The 22947-nt window shown below is 41.1% G+C and overlaps 2 protein-coding genes across 5 annotated transcripts; one reads left to right on the top strand and one right to left on the bottom strand.

The window, feature by feature from the left end:
• Positions 1-471: 471 nt before the first annotated feature.
• Positions 472-16747, bottom strand: bicra (BRD4 interacting chromatin remodeling complex associated protein). Of its 4 annotated transcripts, none has more exons than XM_017685680.2 (15): positions 16651-16747; positions 14741-14786; positions 14572-14617; positions 13940-14005; positions 11623-13686; positions 11153-11338; positions 7300-7944; positions 5945-6149; positions 5761-5858; positions 5519-5647; positions 5349-5398; positions 5112-5260; positions 4519-4613; positions 4303-4405; positions 472-3745 (listed from the first exon to the last, which is right to left on the bottom strand). In XM_017685680.2, exons 2-15 carry the CDS (start codon positions 14779-14781, stop codon positions 2085-2087), a joined length of 5538 nt encoding a protein of 1845 aa, XP_017541169.1. In that variant the 5' UTR covers positions 14782-14786; positions 16651-16747; the 3' UTR covers positions 472-2084. The 4 variants fall into 4 exon arrangements, with proteins under 4 accessions (XP_017541169.1, XP_017541168.1, XP_017541170.1 ...); XM_017685679.2 differs by having other exon boundaries at positions 5513-5647; XM_017685681.2 differs by lacking the exon at positions 13940-14005 and having other exon boundaries at positions 5513-5647.
• Positions 16748-18846: 2099 nt separating this feature from the next.
• psmd8 (proteasome 26S subunit, non-ATPase 8) lies at positions 18847-22593 on the top strand. The gene is made up of 7 exons (XM_017685673.2): positions 18847-19001; positions 19522-19594; positions 19679-19781; positions 20007-20172; positions 20301-20401; positions 21533-21644; positions 21726-22593. The coding sequence occupies exons 1-7, from the start codon at positions 18852-18854 to the stop codon at positions 21861-21863; spliced, it is 843 nt and encodes a 280-aa protein (XP_017541162.1). The 5' UTR covers positions 18847-18851; the 3' UTR covers positions 21864-22593.
• The last annotated feature ends 354 nt before the right edge of the window (positions 22594-22947 follow it).

Genomic DNA, 22947 nt, shown 5'->3' on the forward strand with positions numbered 1-22947 from the left:
CACCATTGATGTGCTATGTTTGGCATGGTTAAACAAGCAAGCAATTATGAGTCTGGAGTTGCACATGATGCTGCTATGACAGAACAGGGTGTCTCTCAAATAGCAGGCTTTCTTAGTAATCTGAGCATCTTAAGCCAAAAGAGAAGACCATGCAGAATGTCCCCTACCTCCTCTTCTATTGGACAATCTTGACACTTGGCTTAAGTTTTTACCTAGGTAACAGAGAAATCCTACTTTGCGAAATGCCTCCAAACTCTCAAAAGCTCAGCTAACTGCAAGTTATGGCCTTTTTTTTGTTTGGCCCACCCATCCAGCTCCTTCAACACTTCCTGATCTTAGGCAGATACTAATTTAGCTGAAAGTCTCCACCTAGTGGTCAGAACACACACTGCAAATGATTGTCAGCCAAGAAAATTGCTCTTCAATAGCCATGTCACTCTGGAACACCCAATATAGAGAAAAACAGCATGATTCTTTCATAAAAGAAGCAAGGTTTAATTTACAGTTTTACTAAATGTACAGTTCTTTTTAAAAAGTGTCATTATACACAATAAATACAATACAAAATTAATTTGTAGTACTATACTTCAAATTCTTACAGTTCTATTTTTTTTCCTTTACATTATTATTGATCTTTTTCCATGTCATTGCTTAAGCTGTGTTTGCTTTTGAGTTGTCCAAAGGGCTTCGAAGGAGTCCAAGTATGTGTACAAAAAATAAATATAAATAAATTAGGAGGGTGACCTTAGGGCCTTAAATGTCTGAGATAGTACACAGACAGAAAATACTGACTAAAACAAGCATAACTCAGTCCCAGTCTTTGCAACCCAATGACACAGCAGTCTTTGCATTTTCTGCTCTATTATTCCTGATTCAGAGAAAATACAAAATACTGGAGTGTTTGGACTCCCAGGAGTGGGACTGAGAACCACCAAAATAACAGATTTTTCACAAGATGTGTGATTATACCTGAGGTACACAACTATGCTCCTGGAGATATCCCCTCCTGCTGAGTTTGTCAACAGCAATTTGACACAACCGATCAATCTAATTAAGCTCTTCAGATGCATCTGAAAATTCTCACCAGATGTGACAAATGGAAATAAACTATGTAAGAGGTTAGATCTCCAAGAGCAGCATTGGGTATCCATGGATTTGCCTTTAACCTTTCTTGGAGGTTGTTAAAGTTGCTTGGGAAAATTTAAGAGGTAATTCTGAGGTTCTCATAGCAAACCCCTCCAAAAAAACAAAAACAAAAAAACCCTGCACAGGTGTTCTCTGTAATGTGCTCCAGATGGTAGCATGATTTTAGGTCAACAGCTCTGCTACACTACTATTTCTTTCAATTTCATGAATGTGTCTGTCAATGCCAGTGCTCAATGGATCAGAGACATTTCCTAAAATAAAGAACTTGTTTCTATGGATGATTTTCAATATTCTTCTGTCTAGGGGAAATGTTGCACTAACTATTTGGTGCTGATTCAGTTTATGTATCATTGTAAAAGATGATTTTGTGCTGAACCAATTTTACACCGGTCTCTCTCTAGTGGACAAAGACCTAATGCCAAAATGAAAAATTACATTGCAGTTAAGTAAGTTCACTTAATATGAATAAACATGTCACCAAAAATGAACATATACTGTAAAGACAGGATGCCATAGTTATGATGAATTCATCAGGGACCATAAATCAGATAAATTATTTTGCTTTTAAAAAGTACATAAATCAAATTGACAAATGATTGAGCCATCTTGCTCCATTAATAATGCATTTTTGCAAGAAAAGACAGTGAATCCCTGTCAACAACAAACTGATTAAGAACTGGCCTGAAGCTTCCCACCAAAGAACACAAAAAAGAACATCAAAAATGAGCAAAACCATGTCAAAGTGCACTTCATCCTTTCACAAGTACACTTACAGGGCCATATGTAAACCAAGAGAACATTATTCTTCAGTCACCATCCATAGACAAACAAGGCAAACACAGCTGAACAGAAGAAAGTGAAACTCCATTTCATGCCTCTCTCCCTCCCAGAGTCCTTATACCTTTCAGTCTTTCAGCATTTACTGACTACAGGGGCTGTTATCTACTGTGCGTCTGTGACACAAGACTTCCATTCTGCCCTCGGCCCCCTACCTGTGGGTGCTGGGACATGGAAGATGAAGATGGAGAAGAAGAGGAAGAGAGAGAGTGTCTGTATGTTGATGATGAAGATGATGATGTGCCCTGGCGGTGATGAGTTTGGTGCTGGTTGCTTAGGTTCGTAGCATGAACCCTGCCCATGGGTCCCCTGCCCGGGCCTTGCTGCAGGTTCAGTATGCTGTCTATGGCACACTGCAGGTGTTCGTTCAGAGAGTCATCCGGTGGGGGACTGCCACTTGAGAAGCTGGCATTGTCCATGTCTGGGGAGTCTGATTTACACCGTTTTGCAGGAAGTGAGGAGTCTCTTGTGCAGGACGTTTCACCTGGAGACGGAGGGCCTGGTGCATGTTGGTCCATCTGAAACGTCCCCAGTGCCCTCTCTCTGTTTTTACTCACTAACCCTTTCACCCTCCCCACACAGTCCCTGCTGTCCCCGTCCTCCTCATCCTCTTTGTCAGAGAACTGCTGCTGCTGTTGGTGGTGATGGTGGTGATAAGCATTTTTGATTCCACGAAAGAATTCGTCCTCTACTGCCATCAGGCCCTGTGAACCAGGGTCATTGTGGGGCTGGGTGGGCCCACTGCCACCCTGTCGCTCAAGCTTCACACTGGCAATCACCGTACGTTCCGATTTTGGAGAGGAGGTGAGGGGCCCTGGGGGTGCCGGGGGTGGGATGGGCAATATATCACCACCCCCTGGAACTCCTGGTCGGTGACGAGGGCTAATGTTCTCCCGGTAGGTTTTGCGTAATGGGAGACGGCAGGTGGTCAACTGAGGCGTTGATGTGGAGGTAGGGTTTCCTTTGACCCCACCCATTTCATTGTGCTCCAGAGTGCCATTCATCTGGGCAGTACAGGTGGAAGAGGATGATGAAGATGACCATGAGTGAGATACAGAGGAAGAAGGGGCAGTGGAAGAAGCTGTGCCACAAGAGGTGGAACTGGCATGTGTCGTCACTGCACTGAAAATAGTGGAAGAGGTGGGGTTACAAGTTGGGGGTGGAGTTCTAATAACTGTGGCTGTTTGGGTTACATGGGGTCTGCTTTTGGAGAGTGGCTCAGGGGTCTGTGGCTGTGGGGTGTGTTGGGTTTGCGAATGAACAGGGTCTAAGGCAGTGTTGTGGACCACTTTGCTGAACCCTGCCTCCTGCTTTATCTTCAACTTTAAGCCAATTCGCTGCCGTGCCTCATAGGTCTTGATTGGCGGTTTGCTGGTCCGCTGAGGGAGCGCATCATCGTCGTCATCAGCAGAACGAGTGGAGGAAGAGGTTCGGCCAAAAGAGCGCTCTGAGCCCTGTGCTGCAGGCTCTGGACTGGGCCGTACCACTGCTGCAGGTGTAGGGGAGCAGCTAGTGGACCAGGACACTAGTGCTCCCCCTCCTCCTTGTTTTATCACTAGTTTGGTAGGAGGGAAAGGAGAAGGAGTAGGAGCTGCAGTGCTAGCAGGTGTAACAGAGGGAGGAGCTGGAGATGGGGTTGCTGTTACATGAGCTGCTGCAACAGCAGATGGTCCTGTCCGGACAGAGCTCAGCTCAACTGGTGTAGGCCTCACAGCACTGTCTGCAGTTCTGTTCAGCAAACATGAGTTTGCCACAAACTCCTCTGCAGAGAAAGCAAAATTGTGTTCAGTTTTTTTCAGTAACTAATACTGATGCATTTACAGAATTGGGTGCCCAGACTGATGATTCATACTCTTACACCTGTTTTACAGACACAATCTCGGCATGACGAGCAAAGTGGCAGCATGACTGCTACAACATGCATGTGCTGGCCCTTCATGCATACTGCATCTGCACCGCAACAAGTAGCAAGTTCTACTGACATTCTTTTTTACAAACAAATGCAAACATAAATATAATCCAATCAATTACTTTGCTTTTACTTTTAATTGGTCACTCATTTTGGCCTACAGACTTGCTGCAATACGTGTCTACAACCCAAAAATGCTGAATTGCAGAACTGCCCTTGTGTTTATTTTTAAACTTTTATTTTTTAAAAATAATGTATAAAATAACATTTATTTGCTTTTATTTGTTTCTTTTATATTAGTTTCTTGTTATATTGCTTGTTTTAGAACTCATTAACTTAATGTCAAACAGGAAAATACTGAACTGTACAGTGGCATGTCCATGCACAACAGAGTGTAACTGGCTGTTTACCTGGCTTTTCTTTAGCCAGTATCCTATCCTGGTTCAAAGCTATCTTCTCTTCCTGGATGAACATCCTATCAATCATCACCATCTCAGCAGAAGGACCCAGCCTCTACTCAGGACAAACACAAGAAAAAGCACCAATAGCAAGTCAGTGCCAAGACAGGTAATGACAGAAAGGGAGAAGTAATAAAAGACTTATAGAGTGCAAGTATGTAAGCCTACCCTTGATTCCTCAAAGAGCAGGTGACGATATTTATCCAGCATAGCTTGTGTACGTTTTAGAAGTTGGCAGGAGACATTTTCAAACTCATCATCCACTGGTTAAAAAGGAAGAAGTGTTGCATTAACTGCACTGAAGATAACTACATACAAACTCAGTCAGTTGTGAAATATCAGGGGCTGGATTTATGTTTAGTAAGCTTGCCAGAGGTATTGAGTTGAGCTGACTAAAAGCTCAAGCAATCTAGTTTGCAATTTGAAAGAGTGCAATTCTCAAAACTTTTATTTTAGTTTACATTACTAATAAGTGGTTTAAGTGGGGAAATATAACCTCACATGGAGCATGGAATTGCTGTGAAAATAACACCACAAGCACTAACTGACTGCCAGCCTGGCACACAGCATTCATGTCTCAAGGCAGAAAACGAGGGATTTGCTGGTATTCTTGGCCAAAAAGGGCCTGGATCTCAATTTATAAATAATCAGTTTAAATCCCAGTTACAAAACTTGTTAGAAAAATATCTATTACATATTCTGCCTAAAATGTTCAGTCCTATAATTCAGCCATATCATGTACACAGGCCTAGGGGCTATACCTTTGCGGTAATCTTGAGGGGAGGGAGCCATGCCTTGGTACAGGTGGTAGGGCAGCAGTCGGTGCAGAGTGTCTTCAAAAGAGCAGAAAGGTGAGCTGTAGTCCGGATGCAATACAGAACCCTGAAGCTTCCTCAGCTGTTCCAGCATTCTACATGCACACAAGCTCATTAGCACAAAATCCAGACAAGCCTTCCATCATGTTACTATTACACTTCATTTATATGAATTGTACTTACCTTGCTTCTTTGCTGGGCTCCATACTAAAAGGTCTTTTTAAAGCTGCAGTCTGTGCAAGGTCATACAAAACAAACATAAAATAGGGCAACATATCAATGTATGCCTTTATATTATACATTCAGCAATACTGCAGTAGTATTTCACTAGTAGCAATGTATCTAACCCTTGCCTGTGTTTGAACAGGAGCAGGAGGTTGTGGTGCAGGCATCTGTGAGAGTCCACTACTCAGAACCTGAATCTGTATCCCTGGTTTACCTAATGTGAGCCCTCCAACTCCACTTATGACCCCTGTCTTTGCCTACAGTGGATCAAACATTAATAAAAAAAAGAATATTAGAATCATGATGAGTCTTAAATATATATTATGGAAATATAAATCAGCAATTAGATAGTGGACAAAGAGTCAAATACCTGAACAGCCTGAGCAAGGTTTGGGGGGGCTATTCCCTGGTTAACCGAAACCACAGCAGGCCCTGAAGCTCCAGAAAGTACCTGTGTGTCATTTGAACCTGAAGAAGGGACACGAAAACCGTTAGTGACATACAATCAGATAACACAATTCTTGTAGGGTGAGGACATAAGTGTGGTAAAATACCTGTAGCAGAGGACTTGACGAGCACAGATTTCTGCTGTAACAGAGGTGGGACTGAACCACTAATAGCAGTGCCAGCTGATGACGTCACTACCTGGGCTGCGGACTGCTCAGGCAGTTTGCTGAACTGACTTGCAGCCTGAGGCTGCAACACCTGGCCCTGGGCTTGAGCTTGTTGTTTGGCCTGGAGTATGATGTTTTGCTGTAGCTAAATAAACAGATTTCAGGCTTTACATTCTCACAACAAAAAGAAACATTTCATCCTGGTAATGTTGCTTTTAGTTACAAATTACATATCCAGAAACAGCCTTCATAAGAAAATTTAATTCCACATTCACACTACTGAACAGACAGTAACTTAGTGGTACTGTTGCCATGTTGGGGATTTCAGATGGTTTAAGTCCCAGTGCTCTGCTTAACACTGACCACCCTCAAGCACAATCCATGACAGGCAACTGGTTCCATCAAGTGTTGTTGGTACACAATAAAAACCTCAATTCCAAAGAAATTATGCAAAATTCTTTAAGGGTTTTATGGGTATGCAGTGCCATCTGAAAGACTGAAGCTCACCGGATATTACATTTCTCCAAATCCCTGATTCTAATGATGTTATGCACTGAAGAGCGTGATCTTCCTAAAATTCTTACAATTGGTCATTGAGGAAGACTGTTCTTAGGCCTTTATTGGATACCATTTTAATGCTCAATACATAATAACTATGACTAACACCAGTTTTCCACTTTTACGATGTTCCCAATCTTAACTAGCCCATCTCAACTTGGAAGCTTCTGCAGTAATCAATTTCAGAAGGAGTGCATAGGTACAGAATAACAAAGCGAATGACGTAAAACACGAAATGCATTGTCTCTGTATTTTTTCTGTTTAAATACAGGTCAAAGTACATTTATATTTATGGCATCTGGCAGACGTTCTTATCCAAAGTGACTTACAATTTTCTCATTTTTACACAGGTAGGCGAAAGTAGTGTTAGGAGTCTTGCCCAAGGACGCTTATTGGTATAGTGTAGGATGTTTGCCCAGGTGGGGGATTGAACCCCAGTCTAAAGTGTAGAAGGCATAGGTGTTACCCACTACACTATACCAAAGTAGATTTTCAAAATCACTGCCTTCTGTTTTTATTGCATTTCATATACAAAACATACATGAGATTTGTACTACAAGAATTCCACAATCAGCTGCCCTTAGCTCTCAATGTTTGGAACAATTGTTGTACACACTGTGGCCTTTAATGACCAAGGTAATTACTCATGCTTTAGATCTTAGCTGCAATACAAAAAAACTGTGTGTGTATTGGTGACAGTGCAATGAAGCCTATAATATGGTCTGACAACATCTTACCTGGTGGAGCTTTTCCAACAGTTGCTTCTGTTGCAGTGAAGGCTGGGCAATTGATGACATGGTTTGTAGTTGGGCATTAATCAGCTGTAAATGGTGCTGTTGTTCGGTACTTAGGCCTGGTACTGCGATCTGCTGTTTTGCTACTTGCCCAGTAGGGGTGCCCACTGTGGGTGTTGCAAACTGGAAGGTGGGAGGTGCTGTGGGAGGCTTTGGGGAGCAAGAGGAGGAGGGTGGTTGCTCTTGCTGAAGGATCACAGGCTGAGTGAGTGGCTGGGGAAGAACCTGGGGGATCTGTACTTGAATCTGCTGAGGCTGTGTCTGTTGAGCAGACTGTGCAGCTAGCTGAGGTGGTTGTGGAGAACCCCCTATTTGATTGTGTATTATAAACAACGGAGGTAAAGAGGAAGGCGTGCATGCACGAGTGGGTGTCTGAGACTGAGAAGGTGGCTGGGCCTGGGGCTGAGAGGGAGGCCGGGACTGCGGAGGAGGGTGAGGAGACTGGATCTGTTGGCCTAGCATAAGAGGTGAAGCTTGAGAGGGCTGTGGGCTGTCAGACAGAGTCGGAGTTACGCTGTGAGGGGCCACGGTCTGAGAGGGGGAGGCGCTTTGGATTTTTAGAGCCTGCTGATGTGCCGCTGATGGAACCTAGAGATCAGGAAGCAAGAAGTAAAGTCAACATTACCTTAGAATGTGCCTGCAATCAAGGACTGTGTCATTCTTGATTGGTGGAAGAAACACTCCAGCAATATATAAAAACAAGCAGCATAATAAGATAGGAAGCAGAAATATAATAGATTCAACTTCTTTTTTGAAAAGCTTGGAAAACAGTTACAAAAGACACAAAGGAAAGAAAAATGTCTTCATTGCACAAATACAAATTGTACATAAGACATTTCTAATAGAAAGTACTATGCAGGATTAAACAAGATCATCTTCACTTGGGGTGGAGGGAACACTGGGGGCCACATTTCAGAGTATGAATACCATGGGGAACCCAGAAGGCTTTTGTTAAACATGTTAAAGAAAAAACAAGGACCAAGGTAACCACTGGAGGCAGCAAAGTAAGTAGTCAGGGCCTTGAAAGTTATCTTGAGGTGTTTTTATTCTTGAGAGGTAGGGAGTAGGGTTTGATTGAGGTCAAAAAACAATTATGTAAAGAAAGGAAGAGAGATGTTTAAACTGGATGTTAATAAGGGAAGAGACATGTGCCCCACATTGACACCAAATAGCAAAAAGTTTGTTTATCTGTCCATTCATGATACAAAGAGCATGAATGAGTGCGACAGTATTTGGAGTTCCTGTGTGTGCTGCGATTTGAAACGAAACACATGGCTGTTGTGTCTTGTGGGACATTAAGTGGAATGGCAAGTTCTCCATCCACCTTTAGAACTTGTTTCAAGCTAATTCTCAATGCTTATGCTCCATGCATAGACTGCTTAAATGTTAGACACACAGCATTAGTACAGTTTTCAGTTGAAGTGACACTGGTCAAGGTTTGAGTGGACACTAAAGGAGAATTCCACCACTTCTTAAATTTTCTAATGAAATGTTACAATGTAAACAAAATTAAAGAGTGGTTTGATATAAAATGCTCCATTCTAGAAAAGCTTGCAATGACAACAACTGAAGCATTTAATGCTTTAAAGGCATATTTCACATATTTCAAAATTATTACATGTAACATCATAACTATGTCATGTTTTAATGCTAATTTTGAGATGAGATTTTGGCTTAAAATGTATTTTTTAAAATTCAATCATACATGGATCAATGTAAATGCAAGTAAATGCAGGGTGATATAAAGCAAATTAACCCAAAAGAAAACTTATTACACAGACTAACCCCTGCTTCTCCATTATATAGAAACTCAGACTCAGTCACTTGGAATAGTAAGTAAAATGTCCATGTTGCAGAGATCTTGAACCCTGGTTCTCATCAACACTACTTAAAAATCGTAGGTACGTTTCTCTGCAACAAACCATTTCACATCAGCCCACTCTTGACTGTTTACATCTCACAATTTGAATTATGCAGAAATATATATCCTATATAGAACTGTAAAGAGCAACAGTCATTTTTTGGTAAATAAACTCATGCATCAATTAGTTAGGCTTAGTAAGGCCATCCATGCAGACACTTGACCTGAACTAGGTTTTCCTCAACTCAGAAATTTGCCACAACAGATCAACTCCAAAATGGCTGTGAAGCTTTTAGAAATATGATACAGATTCTAAATGCAAATTGGTTAGCAAACAATTATTTTTAATAAAACCTAAAATCAGGTTTGCTAAAGGAGATTCCAATTTTTCAAATTTTCTGTATAATTAAATTGTTGTAAACACAATCATTGAGTGGTTTCCTGTGAAGTGCATAGTTGAAGATAAACTGACCCAGTCAGAATTGTTTACAGCTTTGGTAAAAGGAACTACACATGTGAAGCATTTAATGACTAAAAGCTAGCTCACAAGTTATCACATGAAATAGTTACAAATACGCTGCCCTGACGCCTGAAAAACTGTTTTATGCTAGTTTTGAGGTAAGTGTTCGGTTTCTAAATGCAAAATAAGTGTTGCAAAAGTACACAAGTGTTTTTGACATTCATTTATGGAAACACATGCAGTGTTAAGCCAAAAGAGTCCACCAAGTAAACTTATTTTTCGAATAACCACTACTTTATCATTATCAACACACAAAAACTCAGATGATACGTAGATTGACTAGGTGTTCTGAATAGAAAACAAAGTGGCTGTATTTGCATTGTAGACATTGAGACCTCTGGTTATTATCACCAGCACTGAAAATAAATCAGACTTGGTAAGTTTCACTATAATGACCCATTTCACATCAAACCATTTTGTTTATATCAATGACTGAATTATGTAGAATTTTTGAAAGAAAAAAAAACAACAGAATTCCCCTTTAATTTTCCTGTCTTTTAACACACAGGTAAAAGCTTTGTAGGAACAGCTATGTCAAAATGAAATGTCAAAGAAGAATTAATTATCAAAGTAATTTCAGCATGCAATCAAATACAGCTCAATAATAGAGCATTAAAAAAAAAAAAAAAAAAAAAAAACACTACCAGCAAATGACTAATTGGCACTGATCAAATAACTATTCAAAGTGATTTTATGACAAAAATAAATGGATAATTACAGTGAATTATTTAAACATATTAGCTTTTTTCCAAACCATGTAATAACTTGTTCCTTCATTAAGTTGTTCCTTCATTACATTTCACTGCTTACTTTGTAACATTTCAGTCTACACTGTACAGTTAGTACTGAAAAAGAAAAATGAATATGACATGTGATTCCAAACTTTGGAATCTTCTTATGAGTGTTTTAGAATGGATGTTTAGCATGCTAAAATGCCATTTCAAAAATCTGAAGAGAAAGCTTTATTCATTCCACAGGTGACTTAATTTTACTGCATATTAAACATGAGGTTATTTGCCAAAATTTAAACTGTTTAACATATAGGAAAGAAGAGGCTACGACAAGAAAAAACAGGCAAAACAGCACACTGTATCAAAAAATGGTGCACATTACAGTAGCATCACACTGCCACATACTAACTCCTAATTGAACAGTTGGCAAGAAAAGAGCACAGAAGTAAGAAGATGCACAAAAAACTGAAAAAGACAAAATAATGCTGCCAAGCAGGAGAGAAACAGAGCAACTGAAAAAGGGGGCTTAATGCTGAGCAGAAAGGCATGGCAGAAAACGAGGTCGAGTGTGTGTGCGTGTGTGTGTGGGTAGGGCACAGTTCTGCTAGGAGACAAGGTGTCCCAATATGTAGCAGTGCCAGCAACAAGTGGGTGGGGCTTAGTGCAGAGCACAGGCTCATCTACCTTGTTAACCAATGCTGCCATGTGAGCGGGGCCAAGGGAGGGGCTCGGACTCTGCCCTGGGTGAGTTTCGGCTAACAGGTTGTCAGGGCCTGTAGGGGCGGAACCAGAGCTGCCACCGCTGACGATAACAGATGCAGGTACGCCCACAGAGGCAGGTGGGTCTTTCCCTGCTTGGTGCTGCTGGTCCTGATATGAGCACATTTATCAATTCAGGAAGGGGAGAAGTACAACAGAAATCCAAAATGGGGCACGTTCAGCAGGGCTCTACATTGTGAAAAAAATGGTCAGACAGACCTAATTCTCAGAAAGCAGATATGTACATCTGCAATGGATGCTACATACTGAAACAGCTTAACTACTGAACGTGGCCCTAGTCATAGGTCAGTTTGGGGATTATATTTCCAGTGATATGGTAGTTTGTGGGCTATCGCACACAGTTTGCAAAATAAACCTACAGAAAATACACTGACCTGCTGCAGGAACATCTGCACGGGTTCCTGGCTGAGGATCATGCTAGAGCCTGGAGGCGTGAACAACACCTTTCCTGGACTGTGCTGAGCCTGGGGTCCCAAACCCACTGTGGTCACAGACGATGTAGATGTAGTCACTGTAGACGATGGAGCTGTAGAGGAGGGGACTGATACAGACGCTGAAACTGATGGACCTGTCTGTACAGTAAGGATGGAGGTTTGGGGTTGTGTTTGTGGATGCACCTGGGGTTGGACAGCTTGCTCAGTTGAGCTACCAAGCATGGCGATGTTCTCTCCTGGCTGGCACTGTGCCATGGCTGCTGCTCCAGTGCTGCTGTTGGTGGGAATACCACCAGCCTGCTGCTGAAGGGTTGGTTGCAAACTGACTGCTGGGCTCAGCCCCTCTATTGACACAGAATTTTGTATAGGCATGCCCTGTATAACCGTTTGAACATGTCCTGTAACTGGATGAGCTTGATTCTGTGTTTGGGCTATGGAGACAGGCATCTGAAATAGTGTGGGATGACCCATCTGACCAGACTGGAGCTGGATGGGCCCAGAGAGAATGTGGGCAGCACCAGGATGACCCTGTGAGGCCAGTACCTGGCTGAGATTGATGTTCTGATTGGCTGTCAAGATTTGATTGGCTGCAATTATTTGTCCACCTGGTCCCGAACTGGTGATGATGTGACCCCCAGTGTGCTGAGTCAAAATCTGACCTCCAGTCTGAAGCTGAGGCAGGAGAAACTGATGGTTCTGACCTTGTAGTACAGCCTGGGAAGGAATGACAATGCTGCCCTGCTGATTTAGTAAGTGAACACTTAGGGGTTTACCTGTTGCAGGAGCACCCTGTTGCTTAAAAAGAGCTTGGGGGAACTGTGTCCCCTGTGTGGTGGTCTGTGTGCTCAAAACAACATTTGAACCTGTCTTGCCAGTGAGGAAAGCTACATTCTGAGCTGCAGATGCAGGGACTTGCTGCACCCCAAGAGCCTTATTGGCATCATTCTGCAATGCATGTGGGGTTGGAAGTTGCTGCTGCTGCTGTTTAAAGGATTTGGGTTGGATGGTACCACCTTGTGGAGGTTTGGGTTGTATTGGAGTTGGTGTACGCTGGATGATAACATTCTGCATAATTTGGCTCTGGGGCTGAGGCTGAGTTTGAGATCCAATTCCTGTGCTTAGGGGAGCACTACTAAATCCTACTATACCACTCGCTGCAGCCATTGTGGTACCACTGCTGTTGGTATTTGTGGTGCTAACACAAACGGCTGGACCATTCAAAGACGGGGACCCTAGAGTGGCCTTGCCTCCCTGAATTAAAAGTCCCCCTCCAGAGCTTAGCACAGAACCTCCAAGACCAGCCTGGGCTCCAACATTTGCTGCATCAGGCCCTGGTTGTTGCAGCTGATAACCACCCATGGTTTTGGTCAAGATCTGCTGACCAGACGGGTTGATAGTCATTACAGTGGGCTGGCCCACAACTTGAATTTGTCCAATGCCCAAATGTCCAGTCTGGCTACCATTTTGCAGGGCCTGAAGGCTTGAAATGGGTTGAAGGGTCACATTTCCAAGTCCAACTTGCTGCATGAATGGCTGGACGCTGATGGCCTTGTTCATTACCTGCGGTTGTATCTGCAGGCCTGGGTGAGCCAGGACAGATCCAAGCATGTCTGTAGTTGCACTGGAAGGTGTGGTAGTGGTACCTTGGCCAGGAAAAATCTGAGTAGCACCTCCAATGCCCACCCCAGGCAAAGCAGCATCAGGCAGCGGTTGGACCACCTGTGTCAGACTAGTTAGCCCAAAGGAGCTGAGATCAAGCTCAGCTTCCGCTTCTTGAAGGCTCTGCTCTGTGATATTGGCTTCTGCCAAACTCTGCTGCAGAATGTCACATGGTTCATGATTCGACCCGACACCATTGCTTCCACCATCGCCACCGCCTCCTCCTGGTGAGCCTCCAAGAATGTCATCGTCCTCCAGAAAGTCCAAATCAACACTGACTCGGGGCAGCCCAGATGGCTCACTCGTCGATAGCTGAGCCTGAGGCTGGACTTCAGGAACATGTCCCTAGAGGAGACAGAAAAGCCAAAGTTTGCAAGTGGACACTGGACCACATAATGGAGGGAACAGGAAATAAATGATAGGGTTGGCTATGAGATGGTAGGCCTCTAACACATCAGAGGCCCAGACAGCTTTATTGATTCACCTCTGATGGTTGCTGGTATGTTTGCATTTGATCTGATGGGTGGGACTGGAGAATGCATGCTACATAAAGGGATGGAGACGAGAGGGTGTGGGGAAAATGGGGGACATTACTCACCCCAGCGCTGGAGAAGAACGAGCTGGACGGGTCACTCGAGCCATCCAAAAGGTCATCAGTGTCCAGCTACAGACAGACATACCCAGGATAGGATAGACAAACACCACAGCACAGACCAGGACACACAAGGGGCGGGGGGAAGATGCAGAAAGGCAAAGGGCCAAAGGTGGAAAGGCAAAGGAAGAGCAAAGTGAAGACAGTGTCCAGACCCACCAGAATGCAAGAAGCACAGAACAAAGTACATGCAAAAGTGAACAACAGAATAGTTAAATAGTTAGAGAAACCAGGAGTCAAAAGATCGGAAACATTGTATTAGTATGTCAATTGGGTCACTTAACCAAAGAGGGAAAATGAGGGGTGAAATTAAGAAATGCAACCTTACTCTAAAGAAGATGAGCAAAACGAATAATTTAGAGACAGAAAGCACTGCCTAGAGAGGAGCTGGGGTGGGAGAGAAATTTTATGCTAGTGTGTTGTAGACACATGAGTGTTGAGAATGCTTTTGTGTGATGGCCTGCCATTCTCCTGTTGCTTTTTCAAAATGATGTTTCAACTTTTTCTCATGTCTATTTTCAAATACAGATAGATTCCCTGCAAAACACAACTCAAAAACAATTCCATTAATTACTCACTTGTGTTTCTGATCCATGAAGAAAGTCATTGAGAGCTTGTGGGTCACTGTAAAACATAATGGAGAATCATTTAGATGGCTCAAAACAACAAATACCACTACGGAGATCTAAATTTTGTGTTTTGTACCACTAGCAAAACAATATTTTCTGAGACAAGGCTTTCACTTACCAAATTACATCTAGCAAGCACCTGCCATCTTCATCATCCATGTCAACTGAAAAGACACAATATTTTCAAGAAAAATAATCAAGCATACTTTTTTCAACACATAAGAACATTTTTTTCTAACAACTGACTGTTTTATTTGATAAGTTTTTAATAGACTATTCTGTAGTGATCAAATAGCCACACATACACAGAAGAATGCAAAATCTAACTACATCCACAACTTCCAAACTTCTTAAAACCCAGGGTGGCGGAAATACATTCAGCATTTTTAAGAAACACAATACAAGACCTAACGGGGGTGGGAGGTGGGGGGTTGGCGGGGGATGCGAATGGATTAAATAGATATCTGTGCACCGAAAGAAGAAGCAAAAACTTTTTATTCTCCTGTATCAGTGACACAAGGCTTAAGTAAAAAAAATGCTCTTCAAGCTTAACAGACACGCAACGTTCTACAAATCAAAATACCTTAACAAAGCAGACACTAATTTTGTACAGCTCATTTATTTAACACTTGAATGCATTATGCATAGCAACAATTCACTTAATATATTTTTATATTGGAAATTACCACTACCACACTGGTAAACCATGTAGCACAAGCTCACAAAGACTAAAACTCTTACAAGCTGTGTGTTTATTTAAATCTAAAAAAAGAGTTTGTATCTAATAAAAAAAAAGAAAAAAAAAAGACTTCAGTACATACTCTATCGTGCCGTTTCAGGCCGGCTCTCAGCCGATCAACATACCCTTACTACGGCTAGCGAGAAAAAGACTATAATAAAATTACCAGGATCATAACGTCAAGAAAAGAAACCTCAACTTTCAAGTAGAAACGGCTGCTATTTCTGTGATAATAAGCCATGCAACCTAACGACAAGAAGGAAAAAGGTAGTGTTGAAGAGCCATTCTTCAACTGCAACAACAGTGCAGGGGAACGGAGGGGGAAAGCGCGGTTTTTCACATTCAGTCAAAACAAATGCGAAACATCGAGTTCTCACAAGTGAAACAAACACAGGAAAACCGATACGAACTGAAGTATTATTCATAAACTAGGATGAAACTACATTTGGATAAAGTTAAGACTTCGAGGTCATCGCAGTAACATGATTGTTACGCCTCAACCAATTATATGAGCTCTATAAACTGAAACAATCAAAACCACAACATGAAGATGAGGGCAGGCGGCGACGCGACAAAAGCTAGTTCGGATTTGTCTTCGACACCTATCACTCTTTAAACATACATCAGAGCATCCCACGAGAGAGAGAGGCATAACAAGACATGAATGGAGACTCTGGACCTCCAGGATACGGCGTTTCCAGTTAGCTTTGCTACAACTACAACTTGTTCAAAACATCAATTGGTCCAATGCAATTCCTATCCATTCCCTACCATGCAAAAGGATGAAAATGTTTAGCTAATCGCGTCGACCGCCTGATTTCATTCGTGTTCACAAGCCTCCTTGATCATCGTTTTGCAGCAATTTCAGTTAGCTGTAGCCAGCTAGCCGACTAGCACTAATTTTGCGTTAACAGGTTTAGACGCAGCGCAAATAAATCTGAAAAAAATGAATTTTACAAAGTGTATGTATTACACAGGCGCTCCGTAAAGAAACGCGGCGCACATACAGCAAATATCCTTGGGCTTAGCTACCAATTTAAGCAATTGCGTAGCCCAGTATATTTATCCTTGCGAGCTAAAATATGAGTTTATGTTGGAATAGTCTTGGACCAGGGGGGTATGCTTGGGAATTCGTTGTAAAATCCACACATTCGCCGACTCATGCAAGACTTCGGCTGTATGACCTTGATAGAGGTGGGCTTCAGGATCCGCGTGCAGCATGCAGATATTGCAGCTTCCCAGTAGTTATTGAGATTTATAGAGAAATTGGTACATTGTAACAAACTCACCCGAGACGGTAGAGGTGCAGGCAGCGCGGGGTCTCCAGAACGGCCCTGCACGGGCTCCGAGTCAGGACCCAACCACAGAACGCACAAGCAGGAAACGGAGGACCGCCGCGTTTGCCTGCTTCATAAACTGATCACCTGTAATAGCAACGTTGGTCAGCCTTTTGCGCGGAATTTCTTATTCTTCCGAATATCAGCGTCATAGTATCCGCAGTGTAAAATGTCACAATAATATAAACCCTTGGTTTTAAGTTTAATCGTAACTATGTCTAAATGAAACGTGTTGGCTTACGTGCAACGCCATGCAACGTTAACTATGTCGTGTATGTCAAGTGATGTTTAGTAATATGGATTTCTGACTGCACATATATAGAAACAATACCATTTCTGTTCTAATAGGTTTAGACGAACAATTTCGTTCGTAATAAAAAAAACAGGCGATTGTGCATACCGCTTTGCCCAGGGTCCGGATTCTTTTTATGCCACAAATGTCTATTTTTGATGAAACACTGCGGACTGTGATTGGATCTTTTTTTTTAAACATCACAAATAAAGAGGTCAGACAGTCTATTGGACGGTTGTCTCCTTGAAAATAAAACAAATGAGAGAAGAAAAAAGAAACGACAGCGACTGATTTTAAGTTACTGGTTTTGTAAGGGGCGTGTTGTGTCGTTTTAGTTAGGCAATATGATAGGTCGAATTTGAAGTTATGTACAGTTTGGGTGTGGCCTGAAAGTATTTATTCTGCCCTAAGGCTTAAAAACGCAATATACACATTCTAAGGCGCAAATCTCCATCGGCTATGATCTCATTTAAGCTTCATTTATTTAATGCGTAGCTTGATTTAATACATATTCAAGACATCAGGGCGTTGATGAAGAAAAGTCTGTTTTCCATCTTAATTCCATCACTTGGTACATAGTTATATGGTTTTAAATAGTTTGGCCTTGGTAACTATCAGAGAAAAATGAATCGTCACAGAATATCCAGGCTGACAATTTATGCATATAAAATTTCCTCTAGCTAGCACCAGCATTGCTAATTGAAGTAAACGTAGTGTCAGCTACGGTCATCTTGTGATTGATTGCACAAAATGATACCCTTAAGGTATTTTCCAGTCACCTGGAACTTTCTTGTGCTTTATTGCTATAACATCGCGTGAAAAGTTTGAGAATTAGCTTAAGTAAAGGAAGCAATGGAAACAATGTATGCCTTATTCGCACGAGCAAGATCCATACAGCCAGAATGAGAACCACTAGCACATTTTCTTGAAGCGTATAAGACATCCTTTAACTTTCACTGAGTGACAGGGACAACACTCAATCTAGCTAAGAATTTAGCAACCAGTTTTGCTGGCTGATAGTGGTGTTACTCTGCCACAGGCCTCATAAACTGTAACCTGAAATCCCTACTCTATTCGCAGAGTATTCTTCCTTGCAGATAGTGGTTCCCAAATCCACTCACCAAAGCAACCCGTCGCCGGTGATAAAAGCTTATGCTTGTATAAAACTAAAATCTAGATATTATTGTGTTATGCATGGTGCAGCACAGCTTTGAATCTCCCAGCGTATGCATCATACATTCCCTCACACAGCAACAAAGACAATGTAATGGCTAAAATACGGATGTGATATTTGTCTTCCTAGCTGTAACATTAACTGTCTGGCCTTCCTTCTGCATCCACCAGGTAGCAGCTCTTGTGTATCCACCCCAAAGCGCTTGTAGTTTTTTTAAAGTTACTCCCACCGTGAAGGCACATCGTCTGAAGGGGGTTTTCCTAGATATAAAAATCGCTTTCGGGACTGTCGTGGCAGCACTCTAGGAGGCAAGTAGGTAGTAGTTTTACAACGGATGTAGCAATGGTTACATTGCAGCAGAATGTATTTCTATGGCATTTTCAGTTAGCCGCTGTGCCATGATAGGTATGCGAAAATGACCTGCAGTCGACATGCTATCGAAAAACAAAATTCTACAAGGTGATGTTTTTGCTATTCATTTAAAAAGTGAAAAAAATTGAAAGATTTAGAAGGTATAGAGATGCTAGTCATTATTCACAAACCATATCATGAATAGGTTACATGGTCGTCATAAATACATGAGGATTCTCATCTGAGATCAGATGTTTCTTGAACGTCCTCAATAGCGCCATCTATCGGTACTGTGCCCATAGCAACAGTACTTCACGACAGTTACACGCCGTATTCATGCCCACCGGTGTCGTAGTTACGTTTTGCAGAATCACCATGGCGTCTGTATTGAAAGAGACCGCAGGACTATATGAAACATTGAAATCGGAATGGAATAAGAAAAACCTGAATTTAAACAAATGTGGAGAAATACTCAACAAACTCAAGGTATTGTTTATAGTTTTTGTTCATCGGCCGCCAAAAATATGGCTTAGAAAACTGGAAATGAGTTATTTTCTCCGAATAACTAAAGACGTGAATATGTTAACTAGCCACCGCGATTTAGCCAGCTACTAGGTTAACATTTGCTATTTGCCAGCAGTAATCCTACATTTTAGATAGATCAATCAGCTATAAGTAAAGGGCCGTTCTGGTGTGATTATTCGTCGACATAACTAGCTGATTGTGCGAGCTATGTTAATGTTTTAGCACTTCAAGCTAAGTAAGCTGCAAAGGCAAGCTAACTACCTAGCTGTTTAGCTAGCTGGGTAAAGTTGATGCATTTGATGACGCAAAATGCTTTATTGACACTCATGAGTGAGTAATGTTACTTTATCTTTCGTATACACTGTTAGTTATTACTTAACGAAAGTCAATGCTGCCATCATGAATGATCTTTTTTGTAGTTCATGTAAGGAAATCACATTTTTGTTAGATAACTTCTGTTAAATGATGAATGTTTTTGCAGATATCTCTTTTGGAACTCAATTTCTTACCAACCACTGGGACCAAACTTACAAAACAGCAGCTTATCTTGGCCCGTGAGTAAGCGTGGAAGACGAATAGCTTAGCATTTCAACACTTCATCACTATCGGGATACAGACAAGTGTATTTTATTTTGCAGGCGATGTGCTGGAGATTGGAGCTTTGTGGAGCATCCTGAAGAAAGACATTCCCTCCTTTGAACGATACATGGCTCAGCTGAAGTGTTATTATTTTGATTACAAGTAATACTTTCCCTCATTCCAGGAATTAAAAACAAATGTACATCTTATCTTACACTTTAGTATGATTACATAATTTATTGAGGGCATTAGTGCAGCTTTAGTCAGTTTTTTTGTTTTATTTGTTGTTTGCTTATGAACATAACCTTTGACACTTTTACATTTTTTTTTTAACTTGGAGATTTGTAACTGTTCTTCTCATCTTTTCTACCTCATTGTCCCAAACAGGGATGAGTTGCCAGAGTCAGCCTACATGCACCAGCTGCTGGGTCTAAATTTGCTCTTCCTGCTCTCCCAGAACAGAGTATCTGAGTTTCACACAGAGCTAGAGAGACTCAGTGCTAAGGACATCCAGACTAATGTCTACATTAGACACCCAGTTTCATTAGAGCAGGTAAGAGAAATGTATTGGAATTGTAATAGATGAGAGTCAATTCATGGCTTGTGTCATGGTAAGTTTATGTGATTGCTAAGCCCGAGTTTCTAGTTTGTGAAACATTTGTGTTTTGTTTTCTGCTTTAGTACCTGATGGAAGGCAGTTACAACAAGGTCTTTCTTGCAAAAGGAAACATCCCTGCTGAGAGTTACACATTCTTCATAGACATTCTTCTTGACACCATTCGGTAAAAGTTACTACTGCCATTTGTCTGTTGTCCTTTGAATAGCCATTTCCTAGTTTATTAATAGCAAATATATTTTACATTTTAGTAGGAGCATATTGTTGCTGTCGGAAGAAAAACTTGTATCTCCATTTTTGGCATTTTTCAGTTTTTGACATAATTTTAAAGTATCTGTTACTCTTTACATTTTTTGTACATTTTATGATAAATTTCCTAAAGGAAATTACCCAAAATGACATGGGAAAAATTCTGGTTCCATTTACTTACATTGAAAGTGAAATATGTTTTTTCCTTCTCAAGTAAAGTTACTATTTTGGAGATACAAGGTTTTCTTTCGACAGCAGTGATATGTTGTTACAGTACTAAACATGTTTAAGTCCTGATTGGGGCTTTTTTAGGCTTGATATCAGTTTCATTACGGTGGCTAGTTTCCAATCTCACTCCTGGAGGCCCTATTCTTTGTCTCAAGGTTGTTCAATTGCAGTTTGTGCTGGACACCAGCCCTCCACAACTTGAATTTAAGAATTCGCTCTGCACAACTAACATGCCCAATTCTAGGTCTGTTTATCGAAATTTAGTATTTTTAACAGTACATATCAAATTACTTTGAGTATCCAAATTTCAGTATCTAAATTGTCTCATTAGCATCTGGAAACCAATAAACATGCTTGTCTCAAAATCTGGACTGCTGATTTTCTGTATATGTTCCATTACAACAATATGTCAGCATAAGTCAGCACTTCATAAATTCTTTGCGGCACTCCCTATGATTTACTATCGCATCCAATGCTAAATATGACTTATGACAGTTTAAATTTTAAAGACTTAAAAGAAGGTAGTAAAAATTGCATAGATTATAAATCATTATTGAAGCTAAGGTATCAGTACTGGTATTAAATGTTGCCCTGTTACTTTAATTACTGAGATCTCTGAAACCAGTCAGGTGTTTAAATTAGAGAAATGCAAAAAATTGTGATTCCCAGGGCTGCATTAAGGATAATGTTACACAACCATGTATATTTCTGTACATTCTAATATGAATAACATAGTTATGTTTAATCAACCAGTTTTTAAAAATTAAATATCAGTGAGCAGTGCTTTTGTAATCACAAATCTCCAATGTTTCTTTTTCAGTGATGAGATTGCAGGATGTATAGAGAAAGCATATGAGCAGATTCAATTCAACGAGGCCACAAGGGTGCTTTTCTTCTCCTCCCCAAAAAAGATGACAGAATACGCTAAGAAAGTAAGCCTACATCCTGTAAGTGCAACAGAATGTAGTTCCGTTGTGGGACTTCGCACTGACTCTTATGTGGTTTCCTTATAGAGAGGCTGGACACAGAGCCCTGATGGTTACTATTCCTTCAGCTCCCAGCAACAGCGGACAGAGGAGGTGACCATCCCTTCCACAGAGCTGGCCCAGCAAGTCATTGAATATGCAAGACAGCTTGAGATGATTGTGTAATGCAGTGACAGATGAGCCCACTTCACTGCCCTCAACACATATACACTCTTTATATGTATACATAATAATCCATTTGGCTCAAGCCACATTTAAACCCCTAAAGCAAGATTTAGACAGTGGTGCGCTAAAGTCATACACACAGACGCAGAGACAGAAAAGGATTACTTTACACTTTGCCACAGTGAATGATTCTCAAAACTGTCTTATCATTTATTATACACTTGTGCCTGCATGACCTGACATTGAGTGGTCTTTCTCTGTGTGTGTTTGTGTGTATGTATGTGACCTGTGATGTAAAATGTGGTGTTTTCAATAAAGTTCTTGCATCACAGAGGCATAGACACAGAGTTTCAAGTAAAATAACAAATCTTGGTTGGTATTTTCAGTTGTCTATAAGTTGCCATTTGTTCATGGTTTTTGTATTATTTTAATGATAAAACAGATGTGAAGGGACTGATTTTGACTGTTTGAAAGTTTGAATTTTGTCAGAAGCCAAAAACTCATTAACCTGCTTGTTGTTGCCCTCAGTGTTTTCAGAATTAATACACTTTTAGATGCCCCTGCTTTGTAACCTAGCAACTGAAAGAGGGTGGCTGTGAAAGTTGATGGGTATTTTTTTTTTGGTCATTTGTTGTACCCATTAATGAACTGAGCTCCACTTGATAAAAAATACAGGTGTTCTGTGTCAAACAATTTTGGTAAATCTTAAAAATAAACTTTTGACTGTCTACTTGGTTATCTGAAATCTACTAAACAAAATGAATGATGTGTGAATAAGCTTGGCCCATTTCACATACAGAGCATTTATTGAAATGTCATATCTGGGTTTATATTTTTCCCCAGTGTAAAGTTACTTTCAAAGAAGAAACTCAATGTTTTCTTGCTTCATTCTAAAAGCAACAGAGGCTGCTAATGTTGCTGTAGTTACCCAGGGTGGTTCACATAGGTAGTTCTGTTTCACATCAAGCCTGATGGAAAAAAAGGAAAACAGTAAGCTCTAAGATCACAATGCCTGGTGGTATAAAGCTACTGTTTGTGCATTTTGTATGTTTTTGCGTACTCCCAAGAAATTGGCCCCAGACTG

The sequence above is a fragment of the Pygocentrus nattereri genome, chromosome 7, assembly GCF_015220715.1.
Source record: "Pygocentrus nattereri isolate fPygNat1 chromosome 7, fPygNat1.pri, whole genome shotgun sequence".
In the NCBI taxonomy this organism is placed as follows: Eukaryota; Metazoa; Chordata; class Actinopteri; order Characiformes; family Serrasalmidae; genus Pygocentrus; species Pygocentrus nattereri.

Bases quoted from the DNA above. Each gene is read 5' to 3' on its own strand.
- bicra (XM_017685679.2), bottom strand. From the start codon at position 14,781: ATGGATGATGAAGATGGCAGGTGCTTGCTAGATGTAATTTG. The intron at 14,618-14,740 runs GTAAGTGAAAGC...TATGTTTTACAG, and splicing joins TGCTTGCTAGATGTAATTTG to TGACCCACAAGCTCTCAATG. The intron at 3,746-4,302 runs GTAAACAGCCAG...CTTTCTCTGCAG, and splicing joins ACTGGCTAAAGAAAAGCCAG to AGGAGTTTGTGGCAAACTCA.
- psmd8 (XM_017685673.2), top strand. From the start codon at position 18,852: ATGCCCACCGGTGTCGTAGTTACGTTTTGCAGAATCACCATGGCGTCT. The intron at 19,002-19,521 runs GTATTGTTTATA...ATGTTTTTGCAG, and splicing joins AAATACTCAACAAACTCAAG to ATATCTCTTTTGGAACTCAA. The intron at 19,595-19,678 runs GTGAGTAAGCGT...TTTATTTTGCAG, and splicing joins ACAGCAGCTTATCTTGGCCC to GCGATGTGCTGGAGATTGGA.